The sequence below is a fragment of the Gambusia affinis genome, linkage group LG09 (assembly GCF_019740435.1).
Source record: "Gambusia affinis linkage group LG09, SWU_Gaff_1.0, whole genome shotgun sequence".
In the NCBI taxonomy this organism is placed as follows: domain Eukaryota; kingdom Metazoa; phylum Chordata; class Actinopteri; order Cyprinodontiformes; family Poeciliidae; genus Gambusia; species Gambusia affinis.
The window spans coordinates 26,311,527-26,330,754 of record NC_057876.1 but is presented as its reverse complement, the minus strand read 5'-3'; the positions used below and the strand labels follow the sequence as shown (position 1 = coordinate 26,330,754).

Below are 19,228 nucleotides of genomic sequence, written 5' to 3'. Positions count from 1 at the left end.
TTGTATGTAAATATAATAAATTAAAGGGTAATTAGGGTTATTTCTTTCTAAAGACTTTCCCTTTTATTTTAACATCCATTTTAAGCTTTGACCTTGCTGTCTGGTTTAACTTTATTATATCTGTCTTTTATTATTTCCATACCCTTTATATCCCTGTTTCTTTGTCTCGTTTGTTTGGTAAGTTCCAGACTCTGTCCTCTTTTCTCATTCAAAGGCCTCTTGTAAAGTTTGGAAAACAACTGTAAAAGGTAATAACTGTGTCTGGTGCAAAAGAGAAAACAGCACAGTGGGGTTTGAGTCAAAGCATTTGCTTTTAATTTTAACACGTTTTTGTTATAACACTAACTGATTCAACTTTTTGTTATTTTCTCAAATGCCTAGACCTTTTTTACACTTCATTACATTACAATTAAAAACTTCAATGTAATTTACATACTTTCGTGGTGGGCACTGTTAACTAAAAAGTTAGCTGCACTAACCCTAGAACACGATTTGCATTAGCTATGCTAAAGCACTACACCAACAGAGTATTTAGTGGAAGCTAACAGAAGTTATCTGGAGAACATAGAAAGATATCAAAAACATTAGATCTACTCATAGGTCTGAAGTTGTTGGAAGGATCTGATGCAGTAAAAATGAAAAAGTTCCTAAATATAGGATTTTTATTATATCAACGGTAAAAAGTGTATAGTGGATACAAAGGTGCAAGAGGGATTAAATGTCCAACATTAACATGACATCTGTGATGAATTGCAAATTTTAACTTTCCCTACCTTTTAGACTTTAGACTTTTGCAAGGTTTTGATTGTTGACAAAGCAAATTATTTCCATGGTTTCAACTCATGTTGTTGATTAATATGCTCTAAAAGGAGGACATTTGTCAGAAACTTGTTTGCAACCATAAAATCCAAAATTTACTTCAAGCAACAATTGCTGAAAACCAAAGAAGCATTTTGGATGTTTTTAAAGCACTAAAAAGTGGATCTTTACAACCCAGCTGACACTAAGCAAATTGAAGCAGCTGCTGACAGGTTCAAACGCTCCACAGGAACAAAGCAAATGACCCTTGAAGGGAGATTATTTTCATAGTGGTTACATGCAAATTTTTTGAAATGGTTTTTACTTTTCAGAATAATGCATCTTTAGGCTGACTTTTGACAACCTTTTGGCTGCTGTATCAGCCTTGATTTCTACATTTATTTATTATTTTTTGCCATTTTTCCAAAAACTCCTATAATTGTATTTAAGGGGAACTCCAAAATATGCAGTATTTTCCAAAGATAAACAGGAAAGTAGAATATTTTGGATTTGGTTCTTACAGCATTTACTTTGTCAAACATTGTCAACAACATTGATTTTGGTGCTTTATTTTTATTTTGTTAAGCAATGAAAATAAGTTACACATTATACCTCTAGATCCCAAAATAGCCCCTTTTATAAGTTCTGGATCTTTCCTGGGATCAACCACATTGTTTTTGTTGCCAGCAACAAGCTTATTTAACCTTATTTAAGTTGTTTGGTTTTCCGTCTCAAATTGAACTTACGGAAATTCATACCAAAGTTAGCTTTTTAAACCTAAGAGCGGGGCACCAACTATCAAGCACGGTGGTGGTTGCATTACACTGAGGATTTGTTTACCTTGCACTGGCATGTTGCAAAGGTTGTTGTGTAATGAAAAAAGTTGGGTGACTCCAGATTTTTCAAATGTACTCAAGTCAACAGCATGAGGATGAAAAGGAGAAGAAAATAGGTTTATACCGTAACTGATATCGCCATCACTATATTTCTCAATATTTTCGTCTACAAGATGTTCTAACATTGTGTAGCCCTATAGGTGCACGGATATACATATTTATACTTCTCAGTGTAATTTCGATCCTGTCTATTCAAGAAAATCCACAATAAAAGCAATGCATAATACTTGAAGTTTGTTGCAAGTCTATTTCACTCTGTAACAATAGTTTAAATGTATTATTAAAAACCTGCAATAAATTATTCCATTGCAGTTTTACTAATAAATTTAACTTTTCTGTAGCTTTAAGTGGAGATTCCCTTATAATTCAGTAATATTTCACAGCTATGTTCTGTGCTATTCTTTTTAAATTTTACTCTAAATTTGCTGTTTTAGTCATAACTTCTATCTGTGCAGATCTGATTCCCAAACCTCTCTGCTGAATCCTGCTTCCCAGTACATTTTTTCCTCTACTCCTGTTTTTATTCCATTTTCTCTTTGTCTGGGCTTTTAGATTGGTACTTTTGATTTGCTGGCTTGCGTCTGGTCCATCTCTCCGCTTGTCCCCTCTTCTTCCACACCCCGTGTCGCTCCGTGCATTTCTTTCCTTCTGGCTCAGAGCTGGCCATAAATCGTTCGGTATTTACAGTATGTGGCCAGATGCCAGGTTTCCATTAGGTGCTTCGCTCCCCGGAGACGGCGCCGGTGGCCTGGGATGTGTTACCTCTGAGGGCTGGTGGGGGGGAGGGAGGAGGAAGTCAAACAGATGGGAGGGGATAGCGTTATAAACCCTGGCATTTAGCATTTAGATCTGAACATGTGATCCAGAGCTAATGAGAGGGCCAAGCTAAAACAAAAGAGATAAAATACATATAATTACAGCTACTTTGTTTCCATGGAGATAAACTTTCTGTTCATCTTTTAAATGGCGTTGATCAATCTTTAAGAAACAGGAAGCTGATGCTAAATTTCACAGGTGGATTCTTTAATAACTGGCTGCATAAGATTTTATTTAGGAGTGTTTTAGTAAAGAGGTCTGAATTTTCTTATAGTTTCTGAATCCTAACGCTACTGTTGGAATGTTCTTTGATAACTTTAACTTTGTGTCTTGTATATTTTGTAGGGAGGTTTTAATTTGTGCTGTTTTTATTTCATCAGTACAATCCTAAAGCAATCTGAGTCCCTTTAATCGTCCCATTAACCCCGTCTTTGAATAGCATTTCCATTGCAATTTGATTTCTACTTTTATTGATTTTTTTTTATTCCCTTGTGTTGAAATTTCTTCAAAATGTTATTTTTATTTTCAGGTAGTTAAACGATTTTCTCATGAACTGTAAATCGATTATTTTGCATACAAAATAGAAAAAAACAGCCTATTGACTATGACTTCACAATTTAACAGAAAAGGAATAAAAATAAATGTCATAACATTCATGACTATTTGCTATGAATAGTGAGGACTGAAGATAATCATTGCATTCATAAATTAAATGACAAAATACATGGTCCTACATAATATTTCGATGATAATCCTCAATTAAGCTTCTTTTTGACATGAAGACCAATAGATGCTCTGTGAATATCTGGAATTGTGAGACCAAAGAAATAAATAAAATGTTGGTTTTTGTTTTAAGGAGAAAAACTTTTATCATTAAAACTAGCTTTAAAGACTTTAAAATTCAGAAAATTGATTTTTATGTATGGCGAGGACTTGAGTTAGTAATAAAATATATGATGACACATTATTTCCATGGGAGTCTATGAAGGAGATTTTGTTTTATGCCCCAGGAACACAAGGGGAACATAACATTTTTTTATTTTACTTTGCCTTTATTTATACAGATAAATCTAACTTATTTATAAGAGCCAACAACATGTTAAAACAGATTTTAGTCAGTACTAAACAAATTAACTAATAAAGCACAGCAAACTTAATGCTGTACTTAATGGAAAAATGAAGGGACCGCAAAGGGTTAAAGTGAAAGTATGCATGTACAGTTAATCTAATCAGAAGATACATCAGATCTGGGTTCCCCACCTGGATTTCATTTTGTTCTGACTTCATCTGACAAAAAAAGAAATAAACAATGAATAATTAAAGATCCATTTAAGGGAAACTATCTGATCGCTGACCTTCTTAGACGGCCTCTCTGACTCTCCTGCCAAACCTGATTCCTTCCGTTGCGCGTGTAATAAGATAAAGCCAAGTGTGGGAGGACAGAAAAGCAGTGATGCTGAGATACAACAGATAACAAACAAGAAGAGCAGAGAGGATATGAGAGCAGATCAAACAGGATATGGAGCAGAGAGGCTGAGTGGATGGGCTGAATGTAGAGGAGGAGGTTAAAACAACTGTGAGTGGGACAAAACTGAACAGTACGGAAAGGAAAGAAGGAGGAATGTGAGACAGGAAGGGTAAAAAGAGACGTTAGCTGGTTTTGGACGAAGCTCTCTCCTGCTTATCTGCTTTATCTCCTCCGGTTGTTCTCCGCCGGACTCTCTCCTTCCTCTCCTCCCTGCCTCCTTCCTTCCATCTGTCAGACAGACAGCTGTTGGCAGCCTGGCTCTGTTGTTGTTCACTCCGTCCTGATTCAACCCAAGCCCTCGGTTCCTCCATCTCCCTCCAAATATGCTTTTATATTTCTCCTCTGCTCCATCCAGTCGACTCTTGGAGGAACTTGAGATTCCTTGCAGTTTACTCATATGATCCCAAAGTTAAAAAAGGGCCTTATATGGGTTACTTTGGAGGATTTCTGCGCACAAACAGAATTAGCTTGGTTGGTCGCCTTTATTGTTGGTTTGCTTCAAACTGCCACACATTAGCAGTGCATGAAGGGCTGGAGTGCGTTTCAGCACATTGTTGGAATGATTATTTATTAGAGCTTGACCTCTTCCTGCTGCTTTCCTCCATTGTAAAACAGATTCATTTTTCTGATTGCATGTGTTTGACCTCAGTGAACCTGCTGGATTCTGATTCTGTAAAATAATGCTCGTCTCTTCCACATCTGCTTCTCCACACACTACATCTGGCTGTTTTGTTGGAATTGACTGTTTATCATGTTCAAGATATTATTTTTTATTACCATTTAAACAGGCTTTTCCTCTTTATTTCCACTTTTCTAAATAGTTGTAATCCATTTCCTGACTTATTTACCAGCTAATATCTCAAATATTGAGAAGCAGCACAATCTGGAACAAACTTCCAGATAACTGCTAAACAGCTGAAACACTGAGATCCTTTAAATCAAGGCTAAAAACTTCCCTGTTTATGGTTACTTTTGATCACTGGTGTGCATTGATGTTTCAACAAAATGTAACATTTATTACTGGTTTCTCATTTTTTAACTGTGTGATGTTTTCATGGCTGTTTTTTTTATTATTATTATTTGTTAATTTTTGTGTTTTTAAAGCACTTTGAATGGCCTTGTTGCTGCAATGTGCTATACAAGTAAACTTAATTGATTGATCATCTTGCATTTTGTTGAAGTTTTCCTTTGCTTCATCTATCTAGGTGTGCTGGTCAGATGTTGGTGGGATGGCAGAGGTAAAGCTGAAACTGAAACAGGCCGTGGAGTGGCCCCTGAGGCACCCCGAGGCCTTTACCCGCATGGGGATCCAGCCACCTAAAGGAGTCCTGCTGTATGGGCCGCCAGGCTGCTCCAAAACCATGATAGCCAAAGCCTTGGCTAATGAAAGTGGGCTCAACTTTCTGGCTATTAAAGTAAGTTTTCACCATTACATTAAAGTTTTTTGGGGTTTTTTTCCTGTCACTCTGGGTTGACCAAACGTTATCAAATTACGTTGCTGATTAGTCAAAATCAAAAATGGTACCAAAGCTTGCTGCTTTTCTCTTCTGTAATGGGATACATAAAAATGAAAACATAATGTTTTACAGATGTGCCTCTGCATATCATTTTCCTGATTGAATGTTCTGCCAAAACTGTGCAGATGAGTCAGCTATTAGTCTGAGGACTGATGATTTGTTGTGCTGTCTCTCAGTCTCTGCGTTTGCAGTTTAACATTCGTCATGCAAATTGTGTTGCATTTCCTCCCTTAATCAGGTAATAGGGATTCTATTATCTACTTTAGCAAATTTACTGCATTTTAGTATGAAATATTCTCCTTCCGCGTCTAGTTTAAAGAGTACCAGCATATAAATTACACTCGTACTCTAATATAGCTTTACTTTTGTGATGGGAGGGTGATAAACATGTTTATTGTTGGAAAATGTGTATTAAATTGATGAAAATGAAGTGTGAACCTTCATCTGTGAAGACATAAGCAGTTTTAAGTAGTAATATTTCACTATTTTCTATTTATGTTCTATAATACAAACAAAGACGACCATTACACTCCAGAGGATGTGCAATATTGACTGATTCCAAGTGTGGAAAATCAGACAGCTGCTGCATATTTGTGACAGGAGGACATTAATTATATAAAATTAGTGGATTTTACTTTTGAATTTGAAATTATTTTTATTCAGTTTCAGAGTGTAACTGTTGTGAAATAATCAGAAATTATGGCTGTAGAATATATTTTCTGTTTCTTCTTAAATACACAAGTCTGCATATTCAAAATTCATTTAAAATTTGTTGCTGATACATCCATAACATTAAGAGTGACTATGTGAAAGTTCTGATGTTGAGTTGTTTTGAAATAATCTTTGATTAAAGTTTGATTGCTCAGAACTCCTTTCCTCTTTCTCCCAGACACTTTGCAGTCAGGATCAGCTTCTTGGTTAATTTAAAATTTGTTTTTTTCTACATGTCTCATAAAAGTGTGGGTGACTTTACCAAACTATTACATCAATAACTTCATGAAAAAATTGGATTGCTGTCTGGTCTTGGACCCCAAAGGAAAAGCGAACACAGCTGATCACCAGAGTAAGACACAGGGAAAAGCATCCTTGTGGTGGACTAAAATAACACAGGGTGCAGTTTGTGAAGGGCATACTTAAAAAATTGAATGATAATGAGTTAGTGTACAAAAAACTTTGAAACAAAGCATCCATAAATAAATTGAGAAATGCCTCAAGACATGTGCAACATTTTATTTACATTTATAAAAATTTGGCACATTTATAAACTTCATTTATAAACTTCAAATTTCCAATTAAATTAAAAAATCCCAGAGATGTTGATCCGGTGGTGATGATTTCCTAAAGAGCAGAGGGTGGTACAGCTGCAGAGAATTTCTTCCTCTGACCCTTGACCCAATGTTTGTCCTCTCTCATTCATCACCCCGTCCTCTCTGCCAGCTCCCCCCATGTTCAGGACATGTTGACAGATGTTGATTGATCGTCTTGTTGAATTGTTGACTGGTGAATATTTAGAAAAAGACAGGAAGTCCAGACAGAAGCTCTCAACTGGCATCATTAAGTCAGAAGCCAGTTCTGCCGTGACCTCCCTCCTTTTGTCTCAGTGAAGCAGGGTGATTTTTCTCCTATTTTCTCCACAAGTCAATGAAATGTGCGATAGCTTCATGTCTGCTCTAATCAAACTCTAGTTTGTTTGTCTATAAAGTCTGGTTCATTTGGGGAGGTTAGAATGTGCAACCAAACTCTGATCTGGAACAAAAACTAAACTGTGGTCCAGCTAAAAACCAGCTGAAGTGAACTCTGGCGAGGTTTGAATGCATATGTGGATGCAAGTTTCAGAAGCAGGAAGCTATAATCTGAACTCTGATTATTGTTCAGAGTATTTTCTTGATAAATACAACCAAAACAAACGCGAAAGTCTAGAGCTAGCAGGAGAAATGACTCGTGGTCTTTTACCAACAACAAAAGAGAAGTCCTACAACCTCTAGAATGTGATGTTACTTAATTTTTGTTTACATTTTTTAAAGAAGGAAGTTGTGCTTTTTGTGTTGTTTTCTTCAGTGGCTCATGATTCAGCGCCTCCACAGGTGAGGAGGGGAAGAGGTGTTTCAAACGGTTTGGTTGATTTGACACAGTGCAGTGTGAAAGTGAACCGCTGCAGCTGGAAATGTACCAATGTCAAACCAAGTCTGCTGGACTATCATGCGTGAAAACACTCTTAATCTTATCTTTTAATATTTCAGAAGGTTGGAGCATCCACAGACAGAATTATTTGATTAGAAATAGAAACATGCACACAGCATTACATATAATATACCATATTTATATTTATGAGGTGCTATTCTACATAATTAGCCCTTGTTTTACACCAGACCCCAAAACTTTATCTGACAAAAGCAAGCCATTCCAGGTAAAGTTTCTGCAGTGGTTCACAAAACTGTGCATGTTTGCATTTTTGATGGGGGAATGTAGATAAAATCTTAACGATGGCTGTGGAGATTTGGTGACCAAAAATGGCCGTTCCTAGTAGCAGACTTGAAAATCAATATTCTCTTGTCTTTCCCATTTCGAAAGGTGGCTCAGATCATCTGTTGTCTGGCTATGAGCAGAAATCCACAAATATGTGTGACCTCCATTAAAGTTGCTTTTAACTGCCTATTTTACAGTTCAAACATAAAAATGCCTTAATTGCACAGCCAGTCAGTGCCAAGGATTGGAAAAAGAACGATGCTCCTGGATTGGTTGTTTTGCAAAAGCTGGCCAGTAGGGTCACAAGTAGCATATTTATTTAGCTGAAATGACTTATTTCATCTTAACAATCTGTATTTTAGACGTAATCTAAAATATTCAAGAATAAAAGAAAAATCAGAGAATAAGCAAATTTTTCCAAATTAATTTGTGGTCACATTCCACAGAAAAATCCAACTTAAAAACAAATCCTGAAATCTTTTGGTTAGGTTGATGTCATAGCTGTTGTTGGTCATCTAAACAAAAAGTCTATTAGTTTAATAAAATCGCTAGTTGAGGCGCCGCTAAGCGTGGAGGGTCCTGTGCTTCTTAAACAAAGATTTGTGCTGTGAGGTTTTGCAGCCAGTTTAAAGTTATCACCAAGAGAATCTGCTCTTTGAAACGGGATAAAAAACATCCTGCCCCTGCTGCTGAAAGCCGCTCTCAACCATCTGCAATAACAGTATCAGGTTTTTCCAGTGCGGCGGTTGCTTTGACACAGATACGTTATCCCAATTTAAATGTGGATACTTTGAGGGCTCAGCCTGTTTCCTCTGTGTAAAAAAACCCTATTATCATCTTGTCAATTTCAGTTTCCTCCCTTCAGCCACTCAAATACACTCATAGTCACCCCTGCATACCTGCTCGCCAACACACTTGCACACACACACGCACACACACCTCGTATCTCGCCTGGTCTTTTTTAAAAGTCACCACATCCAAGCCTCAGCTCTACCAAGAAATGAGCAGCTTGGGAATAACGAGTCAACCTACACACTTACTGCAGGAGACAAAAGGGCTGGAAGTTAAGTGTTGTCTCGTCCATCAGCTAAGAGGCGATGAAAGAGTAGATTGCAGTGGAGGAAGTTCCTCTAATGACTGAGTGAGTTTAAAAGTTTAAAATATATAGAAAGAAGAAGTTGCAGAGAAGAAATTGTTAAGCTATGTTTGCAATCAAATGTGAAACCCCCACACATTTAAGTAACTGTTGCTGAAATTTTCTGAGTTAATTAAATACATTTTATTTATAAAACGGGTCATTTCACAACAGATGTCACAATAAGTCACTTTGGCCCCAAAACTTCATTTCAGTACATTGAAGCAGGTGTTGAAAAGACAGAAAGACATAATTCACTGAGCCAGGAGTACTTTCTATGGAGGAGAAAAACAGTGTGTACACAGAGTTAAGGCTGGGGAATCTCTTGCTCTTGCTTCATAAAAGTAAGATACACCGTTGAACACAGAATCTCAGAACCTGGTGTACTTTCTATAGTAGTTGTTTTCTGAACTTTTTGCAAGTTAACGCTCAGAGCTTTTCTATCCCAACTCTATCCATATATTTATATTAAAGAGACAAAGCTAAACATAGAAGCATTGAGCCATGAGTAAAATCAAAGGTAGCAAAGCTTTGCTCACAGCTCTATCCAACAGAAAGCCCAAACACAAAAGCACTTTACCAGGCGTACCTTCTATGTGAGGCAGAACCAAATAGTTTAATGTTTTTGGTTAAAAGGAGGCCAAAGCAGAAAAATAATAGTTTTTATAACATAAAAATAATTATGAAAATTTATATAATAATTCTACAATTTCACTGCTACAACTGATTGAAGACTTTCTTCATTAGACTATTGGAGGTTGGGTTTGGTAGCTGGCAAAAAGCAGATGACCTGTCCAGCACATTGTTCTGGTACCTTGGGTTCTGAAGAATTTTGTAGGACACTTAAACACTTTGGTCTCATAAGCTGCAGGAGCATTTTCAAGGAACCAGATTCAGTTTCCAGAGCCCTTTCCTTTCTGATGTAGGAGCTGCAAACTTAATGCTTTTAATGCTTTCAACACTAGCTGCTGTTATTAGATCTGCATCCTGTTTAACTCACCTGAATCAGATGATGGCTCGTTAGAAGGCCTGAATATTGACATGCTGAAAAGGTTGTTGGTGCCACCAGGTAGAGAACTAAAACATGCAGGTCACCGGCCCTCGAGGACCAACTTTGGGGACCCGTGTTATGAAGGAAGTATGTCCCTCCACTGGAAACAAGAAATGACAGATTTGGAGTGGCTTGGGTCATCCTGCACAATGTTAACAGCAGACATGGCAGTACGTTTCTGGGGAAATGTTTGTTCTGCTTCCCCCTCATTTTATTGTCCTCCGCTGTTCTTTTTCTAACAAAATTTGGGAAAAAAAGCTTTCATCATTGGGCTTGAAAACCATGCAACAGCCTTAACAAATAGGGCTGCAGGTTATATTTATGAAGCTGTTGTGAGCACAAACCTACTATTTCATGCCTTAGATCTTCCCAAATATCTGATTTTATTTGATGTGCCTGAATGCATTCATAACAGGAGAAGTTGCACCATGGTGCAAGCAGATGTGTTACTTTAATGCTCACAGAGTGGAAAATGTGCATCTTTGCCAAGTGAGCCACATGTGTTACATACAAACATGAAACGGTACACAGCGTACAGTGAGAAGCGGAAAAATTTCACACAAAGAGACAAAACATGTCCTGCTGTTCTGCACACTTGATGATCACCGTCTCTCTGTTTGATCTGCTGCGTTCAAGGAGCAGATGCTTCAGTTGTCACTCAGAATTTTACTTCTGGATTTTGGCCATTTAAAACAGAAATGATTGTCTTTTGTCAAAGGTCCTAATGTAGAAGAATTTTAGATTGTTTAAGTTCATAATAACACAACCATACAGTTATAGCTGTTATAAATTAGTAACTCTACATAAATTATTCTTTCAGGGTCCTGAATTACTGAGCAAGTATGTTGGGGAGTCTGAAAGAGCAGTTCGAGAGGTAAGTTCTTTAAGCCTTCCTTACCACTTTTATCATGTTCCAACCAAAGACTTTGATTTATTTTTGGGGGATTTGATGTTCAGTTCAGTTAAAATCAGGTTTGGATATTTATGTAGCGCCGTTTCACAACAAATGTCACCTCAAGGAACTTTGCAAAAGAAAAAATAATTATTTCAATGCATTCACATTGTCAAACAGTAAATTAAACTCAGTTTATTATTCAAATTAGTTTAAACGTTTGCTATCTAAGGAAACTCAGCAAATCCCTTTGACTTGCAGCTTTCACTCCTGGACGAACACATAACAGTAATCATTTGGGTTGTGTCATTGATGTATGCATGTAGCAACAGTGGAAAGGAAAAAGTCCCGTTTAACAAGAAGAAACCTCCACCAGAACCAGAGCATGGCTTAATACAAATGTCTGTCTGTGAGCAGACACACAGATGCATGCAAAAGAAACAAAAGAAATAATCCAGAAAGGCATCACAGCCAAACTAAACACCAGACCAGGTGTAGCTTCTACAAAGAGAGAAATAACATTAACACAGGCAAAAGTTTTCACTGGGTTTATTTATTTACATATTTTCAGATTTTATTTTTATTTATGCATTGTGTGCTTTATGTTGGTCCATCATATTAAAGGCTCATAAAATTTGATTTTAACCTGACTACATTCAGATCAGTTTACCAGGTCTGAATATTTTTTAGCAGTGTGTTTGGCTATTATTATACACCAAAATCCTTCCTGATCATTGTGTTCCTGAGCTGAATTGTGGAGCCCTGACGGGTTCAGTTCTGACGTCCTAAAGGACGACCTGCGGTGTGATTTCTGGGGTTAATGACGGCTGTATTTCCTCTTCATGTTTGTGTCTCGGATGATTCATCTATCCCGTTAAACATTTGTCCTGTTTTTGCCTCTTCCGTTGTTGCTGACGCTGCTCGCAGGTGTTTCGGAAAGCAAGGGCCGTTGCTCCCTCCATCATCTTCTTTGATGAGATCGATGCTCTGGCCAGCGAAAGAGGAAGGTACAGTTTGTCCTTTTCTGTATTCCTTTAAAAAGAATAATCCCAAACAGCTTCTTCCCGTTTGTGTGACAAATTCATAATCATGTCTGCGGTCAATGTTAATGACTACCGCCTCTTCTCTTACATCTCACTGTGATTCATGCATGATAGAAGGAACAAACATCCGAAACAGTCTGCATGAATGCACCGGTTCCCATGCAGTGTTTGCAGAGTTGTGTGGCTTTTCACCAGCAGAGAACACAGAACAGAGTGTTGTCCGGAGGAGTTTCAGTGGGATGGCACAGGGAACATCTGTGGCTTGAAGGAAAGAGACCGGGGGTTGGGGGGTAGAGGACATGGACCGGAGGCACACAAACATTTCATTGTGCTCTTTCACGGCAGATGGGGAAGGCCAAATATGTAGCGTGCTTCCTGCTAAACCAGGGAAAGATGACATTTGCAGGATGGAGCTAAGAAAAGGGCAGCAGGCCTTATAACCAGTTAGAGACTGCTACTAGAGAATCTGAGGAGGCCTCTAACTAAGGAAACTCTCATAACAATCAGCTTAATTTCTGTGCAGCAGAGGTGATATTTCACAGTAACAGGACTGGGATGAACCCAGCAGTCGTTGGCAAGCATTGCTAATCCACCTCAATTGCTTTTGCCACTCCTCTTTAAATCTCTTCCAACTCCAGTGGGATTTTTTTTTTTTTTACTTTAAAAATTAAACATCCAGACACAGCAAGATATATGGATGTTTGCAAGCTTGCAGAAAATAATCATGGTTAGCATAAATAAAGACTTGAAAACATAAACCTGTGTGGAATTAATATAGATAATGTACTTCTCTTAAAGAGTTACTGAAATAAAATATAAATTATTTAAAAAGTATAAATACTTTGAGCAAATAGAATTACAATAATGATAATTATGAAATTTACAGGAATATTTAATACGTTAAAGACCTGTTATTGTTGTTGCATCAACCTTCCAGAACCTGTGGGTCTCCGGGTTCCTGTCTGTTCCTGTCTCCATCCCCAGAACTAGAACCAAACATGGAGCAGCACTCAGCTTCTGTGCACCACAAATCTGGAATAAACTTCCAGAAAACTGCAAAACAGCTGAAACCTTTTGTTCCTTTAAATCAAGGCTAAAAACTCACCTGTTTAGAGTTGCTTTTGAACCTTAATAAATGGAGCATTGACCAACATATATGATGTATATTGATGATTTTGGTTATGGCACTCGACAAAATGTGATGTTTATTACTGGTTCCTCAATTCTCAATTGACATTTTATTTTATTTTATTTTTTTTATTTTGTAAAGCACTTTCAGCTGATTTGTTGCTGAAATGTGCTTTACAAAAAACCTTGACTGATTGATTTCAGCTGATATCTGTAGACAAAGTTAAATTAAAGTGCAACCTGTCACTGATGACAAAAAAAGAGAGGTGAACTAACTGCTACTAGAGATTCTTCCTGCAACTTCACCCTTTACAGCAACAATTTGAAGATACTCTGATGACATGAGTTAAGACATTTATTTTCCCTTTTGGATAAATGAAACATATTTTAGAATTTAATTAAATCATATCTAAATCGTTCATTGGATCATTGTGCTGAACTTGCAGTGTTTGTGTATTTTGTCTTCTTGGCCTAATTCCAGTCTGCACTAAATAGTAATTTGTCCTTATCAGTTATTTCTTTGCCAGGGGAGCTGGCAGTTTTCCTCTATCCTGTTTTTTTTTTTTTCTACTTTGATTGAGCTTTCTTCTCCGCTTTTATGAATATCAATTTTTTATATGTGCTCAGCGAGTGCCAGCTACTTCTTCTGTTTGCCAGCTCACATTGGTTGAAGCAGGACTGGACCTGTGCCTCAAGGCCACTCACCATTTAGAGAAATGCACTTCTTGCAGATCTGTAAATGTTATTTATTGGACTTCACTTCCTGCTGTGTTTAATCAATGAAGTGGCTCACAGACGTCCAGTGCGGATTCAGATCTGTTGACACAACCAGACAGCCTGTGCTCCTGTGTGTGTGTGTGTGTGTGTGCGTGGGTGTGTGTGCGTGTGTGTGCGTGTGTGCGTGTGTGTGTGTGTGTGTGTCTCATTTGGAGGCAGGCAGGAGATGAGAAGCGTTTGTAAATCTGTCAGCCTACCTGCCACGAGTCGAAACTGGTGGAGTGAAATGAGGAAAACAGGAGTGAAGCAAAGATGATCAGTTCAGAGGCATAAAATGCCAAGTTATGGTTTTTACAAAATAATGAGTCACAATAAAAATACAAATACCTTCTTTCTGTGCTGCCTTTTCTTTCAGTCTTATCTCCTACAGTGTGGAATTTTGTAGATAATATTTAAACCTTGACCAGTGCCATAAATCCATAGTGAGTTTTGGTATTTATACTTTTGAAATATTGGGCTAAAATAGAGACATTTGTTAATATGCATTTGGAAACGCATGCAGTCTGGGAACATCAAGCATGTTGAGACTTTGTTCATGTCAGCCTTTCCTTTCCCCAGACTTCTTATTAGATTAGGTGTAGGCACTATGGGCATTTATTGTATTGTTTATCATTTATTGTGAACTGCAGATGCTGGTTTATTCCATTTCTCAAAAAGATTATTTGTTACCCATCTCTTCTCCATGTTTACCCTCTTCATAATTTCTCCTATTTTCCCCAGCATACTGTCTAGCATGGTATGTCGCCCCCTCACCCAAACTTTCTCTCCTTCTCTTTCGCTGTCCCCCTCCTCTCTTTCTTCTCCCTCGTAACTCGGTGACAGAGCTCTTTTGTGCTCCTCTGAAGCCTTGTCTGCACTAATGACGTCTGGCACTTCCGCTGGCCCTGTCAACAGAGACTGTGTGTGTGTGTGTGTGTGTGTCCAGAAGGATGGCTGTCTGCGCTGTGCTATGGAAAATAACTATCTGAGTTTTTTAAGGCTGCTGATCTTTTATTGAGCGGCAAAAGGGTGTATCTAAGTCGGTTCTTCATCTTTACATTACAAACATCACTTAATTACCAGATTTAAATTCTTGGATCCAATTTTGCAGAGTAGTTTCTCCACCTTATTTTTAATTTTTATTCATAAAATTAACATATCGTTGTTGTAGAAAGTACACCTGGTTCAAAATATATTAATTAAGCCAAAATTGGTTCATCCAGGTAAAGAGAAACACTTTTTAGTTTCTAATTTAGCTTTCTGGCACTCTTACTGTTGGAATTATCCCCTAACAAAATGTTTGCCTGCTGCAGCTTTTCTTCATCTCAGTCAGTTCAATGGAGAAACCATGTTAACAAGTCCAAACGGGGCTCCCAACAAGTGGTGCTTTATCACAGAGGAATGACCTGTTTTCAATCGCCTTGTTCTCTGTTCAGGGTTTTACATCACTGGCAAGAAAGCTCCATATTGCTGCCAGAGGATTCTTTTTCTAAAGATGAGTGACAATAGCGTTAATTAAATCTCTGTTGTCATCAAAATATTCTCTAAAATGACTTCCAGGTCCTGTTGATTGTTTCTTTTGACATATCTATATCACTTCTCATTAGCTGCATTACTGAGGTTTTTGGTTTCTTTTATTTATTTTTTTTGTTGTTGCCATTTCCAACATCTTTAATTTCTGTTAATGTTTTCTCTTTTTCCTCAATGAAGCACAGTGAGAAGTTTTTGCAATGACACAAATGTTTGTACAATACAGACTTGACTCTCCTTCTGACAGTATTTATCTATCTAGGCAGAATATCTACTTGTGGCCCAAATTCTGGGCATGGTGACCACTCTTTGTCTCTTGGAACTGATCATAATTTGTTTGCCATAGTTTATTCACTACACAGTGTTGCCTAGAAACACCATAATTGGTCTCTTCTAAATGGTCCTCAGTTATGTGTACATCATTATGCATCTGGGGTTTCCTATGTAGAACTGGCAACCTATACAGGTTCTACCCAGCCGCTGGGGCTGGTATCAACTTGGACATGGACCCAAATGCTGAAAAGAGGATGGGATAATGATGTTGGTACCAGATGGTAAGACATTGAGAAGTGGAGGAGATAAAACGGAAACAGACAAGCTGGTATGAAAGGATGCAAGTAATGAACAACGGAAGAATCTGGCAAAGACATCATGAAACTGACTGACTTTTAACTACTGGGAAGATGGATGGGTGACAAAAGAACCAGGTGTGACCAGGCAGGAGAGTTAAGTGCAGCTGGGAAAAAAAAACTGAATGAAAACTGAGAGAAGGTGACTGATTATCAAAGAAATAAACACAGAGAGGACTAAGGCCTAGTCCACACATACCCACATATCTGGAAAAACAAAGATATTTCTATGTTTATTTGGATGAAGACGTTTCTGAAGCTTATCCTGTGTGTACAATATATATATATATATATATATTTTTAAACAAAGGGACGAAGATGTAAATTTTTAACAAAGACCTGGCTACTTCTGTACAAGCCCTAAAGAGGAATTAGCCTCTAAACCAAATACACAAAGAGCAGAGCACAAAAAAAAAAACTCAACCCAGAAAAATAACTGGTGTGGTTAAGCTGTAGTGAGAATAATAAGCTCCAAATAATCCTAAAACCACAACAAACATAACATAAAGATGCGATGACAGATGGGATTTGATATTTTGAGCATTTCCTTGTCAGCCAGCCGACATTTCATTGCTGTGATCTTTGAGCACCTGATCGCTTTTACCCTCAATCATACTGGGAAATTCAAAGATCACCACCAATTTGTACCTGGGCTGTTGAAAGAAGTTGGTGTATGAAAATGTTTTGACACCAAACATTATAAGGGGCAGAATTAGAAGAAAGACACCTTTTTAATTTTAGACAAATGATTTTCCAATCAGAAAAAGGATTCATCAGATAATTGTGTTTTTCCCCAGCCTTTTTTTTCCATCCATTTGCTTCTTTCAGACTTCCGGTTTAATGTTTTTTCTTCGACAGAAATAGCTACTGCTAGTGATGAGCAAGCTTCGTCCTGGTGGCAACATAAATCCTCAAAGATATGATGATACTTGTACTTCTTGGACTGCATGAAACCATCTTACTTTCAATTGAACTGTTCATCATTAAGATCTCGATGATCCAGAAAACTGATATTTGAACAGCTATAATTAGTTTTCTGAATGTCAGACATGATTGTGGAGATGTTGAACCGGGTGTTATTAAGCCAACGTGATGAAACTAAGCCTCTTTTTGTGAAGTTCTTAGGAAGAACAATTATATTCTTAACAGTACTTCCTCTGGAAAAGGATGATGGTTCCATAGTTTGCTTTGGGTGAAATTCAACATTTCTGTTGCTGTCAAAACCTTTGGTTGAAATATGTAATTTTTCCCATCCATTCATACAGTAATTTTCCTTTCACTCATCTTTGCTCATCTGCTGCAATGCTCTTTTCGCTTATTTATCTTATTTTTTTCACTCACCCCCTCTTCAGCTCTGCGGGTTCAGGCAGTGTAGGTGACCGGGTTCTGGCTCAGCTCCTGACAGAGATGGACGGCATTGAGCAGCTCCGAGATGTCACCGTGCTGGCCGCCACCAACCGACCTGACATGATTGATAAGGTAAACAAGACACCGGCACTCTTTCTTCATTTCTCCATCCCTCTCTTTGGTCTGTGATTGATAAGGCTAAGTGGATGTTTTGTGTTTACTTTCCTTGTCTCCTCTTCTCCTCTTCCTGACTTTTATAATGATTGATTGATAAGGTTAAAGGTCCTTCCTCTGGTCTGTTCTGCTTGATTGTGTCTTGTAACAATAAATGCAAATGTCCTATTTCCATTGAACTTGAAGTCATACTGCAAGATCCGAGCTGACAAGATGGACAGATCTGAAACATGACGATGCTTAAGAGCTGAATATAGATGTAATAGGAGGGTTGGTTTCTGAGAGATGCATGCGGTTGTGTCTCAAAGGATTTGCACATAAATCTTTGAAGACTCATACATTTGAAGTCCATGGGTGCATTGACAGCAGCCCTGTTTATTCCACTTTAATCAAACTCTAGTCCATTGGCTTAGAGAGTTTGTTTGGAGAGGTTTCAATGAACAATCAAACTGATATGAACCTTAAACGCAAACGTTGGTCCTCCTACAAGCTTAGGTATCAATTTAGTTGAAGCATGTGGTTTGAATGCATAAGTGAATGCCAAGTGGACCGTAGGCCACTCCAAAACCACGAATCGGACTACAGCGCACAGCATTCTGGGTAAATACGACAACACAACAAAACACAGTCTACTACTTACAGGAGAAATGGGTCGTGGTCTTTTGCTAAAATATGATGGCACTCCATTTTTGTTAAAATCTTATGAAGAAGGAAGGTACACTCAGTTTCTTCTTCAGAGGTTTTCCTGTTGTTTCCTTCAGTGTTTCTTGGTACTGCGCCACCACAGGCAAGGAGGTGAACAAGTTTTACAAAGGGTTTTGTTGGTTTAACATAGTGGAGTGTGAAAGCGGACTGGACTAGCTGAAAATGTTACAAATGTTGCAATTTTGGTCCCCAATCGATGCGAGTCCATCGTATTATGAGGTGTGAAAACACCCGATGGATGACTCCTTTTTCCTAGCAGCACCACGATTCAGCTTCCAAATAAGTTACAAGCATTTAATATGCAACCCTTCCTGAATCTCATAAGTTGTCACTGATTCTCCTTAAGCAAACAAGGAGTACGTGCTTTTGCTCGAGTTTTAATTTGTCATTTACCAGAGCTGTCTTGCTACAGTTTCAGTTCAGTTTGTAAGTTGAGTCGGATGATTTATGCAGCAACTAGAACATATTATTAAGTTAATATGACCTCCAGAAATTCTTTGTGACTGTAAAACGCATCCGCTTTGGGGGAAATGACAAACTAAAATTGTTTACTCAAAAAAAGTATGGTAGGAGTCCAGACGTACAGAGTTCACTGACAAACCAGCTTGTGGGTCTGGTGGTGGGATTTCCAGTTCATTCTCTCACATGAATACTCGATCCCTTGAGACCAGTGATCTGTAGAGGGAGGTCGAGTTGGAACCAGTATGTCAGGAAAAAATCGGATCAGTTCGTGAAGAGTTTGATGGAAGTGGTGTGTCTTGGTCTTTGTCTTGAATGGCCTAAAGTTTGATTACAACAATTTTACAGCACAACTAAG

General features: G+C 37.9%; 1 protein-coding gene across 3 annotated transcripts in view; it reads left to right on the top strand.

Annotated features, from left to right (window-relative positions):
* The window catches only part of spata5 (spermatogenesis associated 5), a 107,266-nt gene that overhangs the window by 19,293 nt on the left and 68,745 nt on the right, over nt 1–19,228 (top strand). For all 3 annotated transcript variants that reach the window (XM_044126464.1, XM_044126462.1, XM_044126463.1), the window contains exons 11-14: nt 5,244–5,453; nt 11,028–11,081; nt 12,027–12,106; nt 17,538–17,664. In XM_044126464.1, the coding sequence (XP_043982399.1) occupies nt 5,244–5,453; nt 11,028–11,081; nt 12,027–12,106; nt 17,538–17,664 (471 nt within the window). The remainder of the gene's footprint in view (nt 1–5,243; nt 5,454–11,027; nt 11,082–12,026; nt 12,107–17,537; nt 17,665–19,228) is intronic.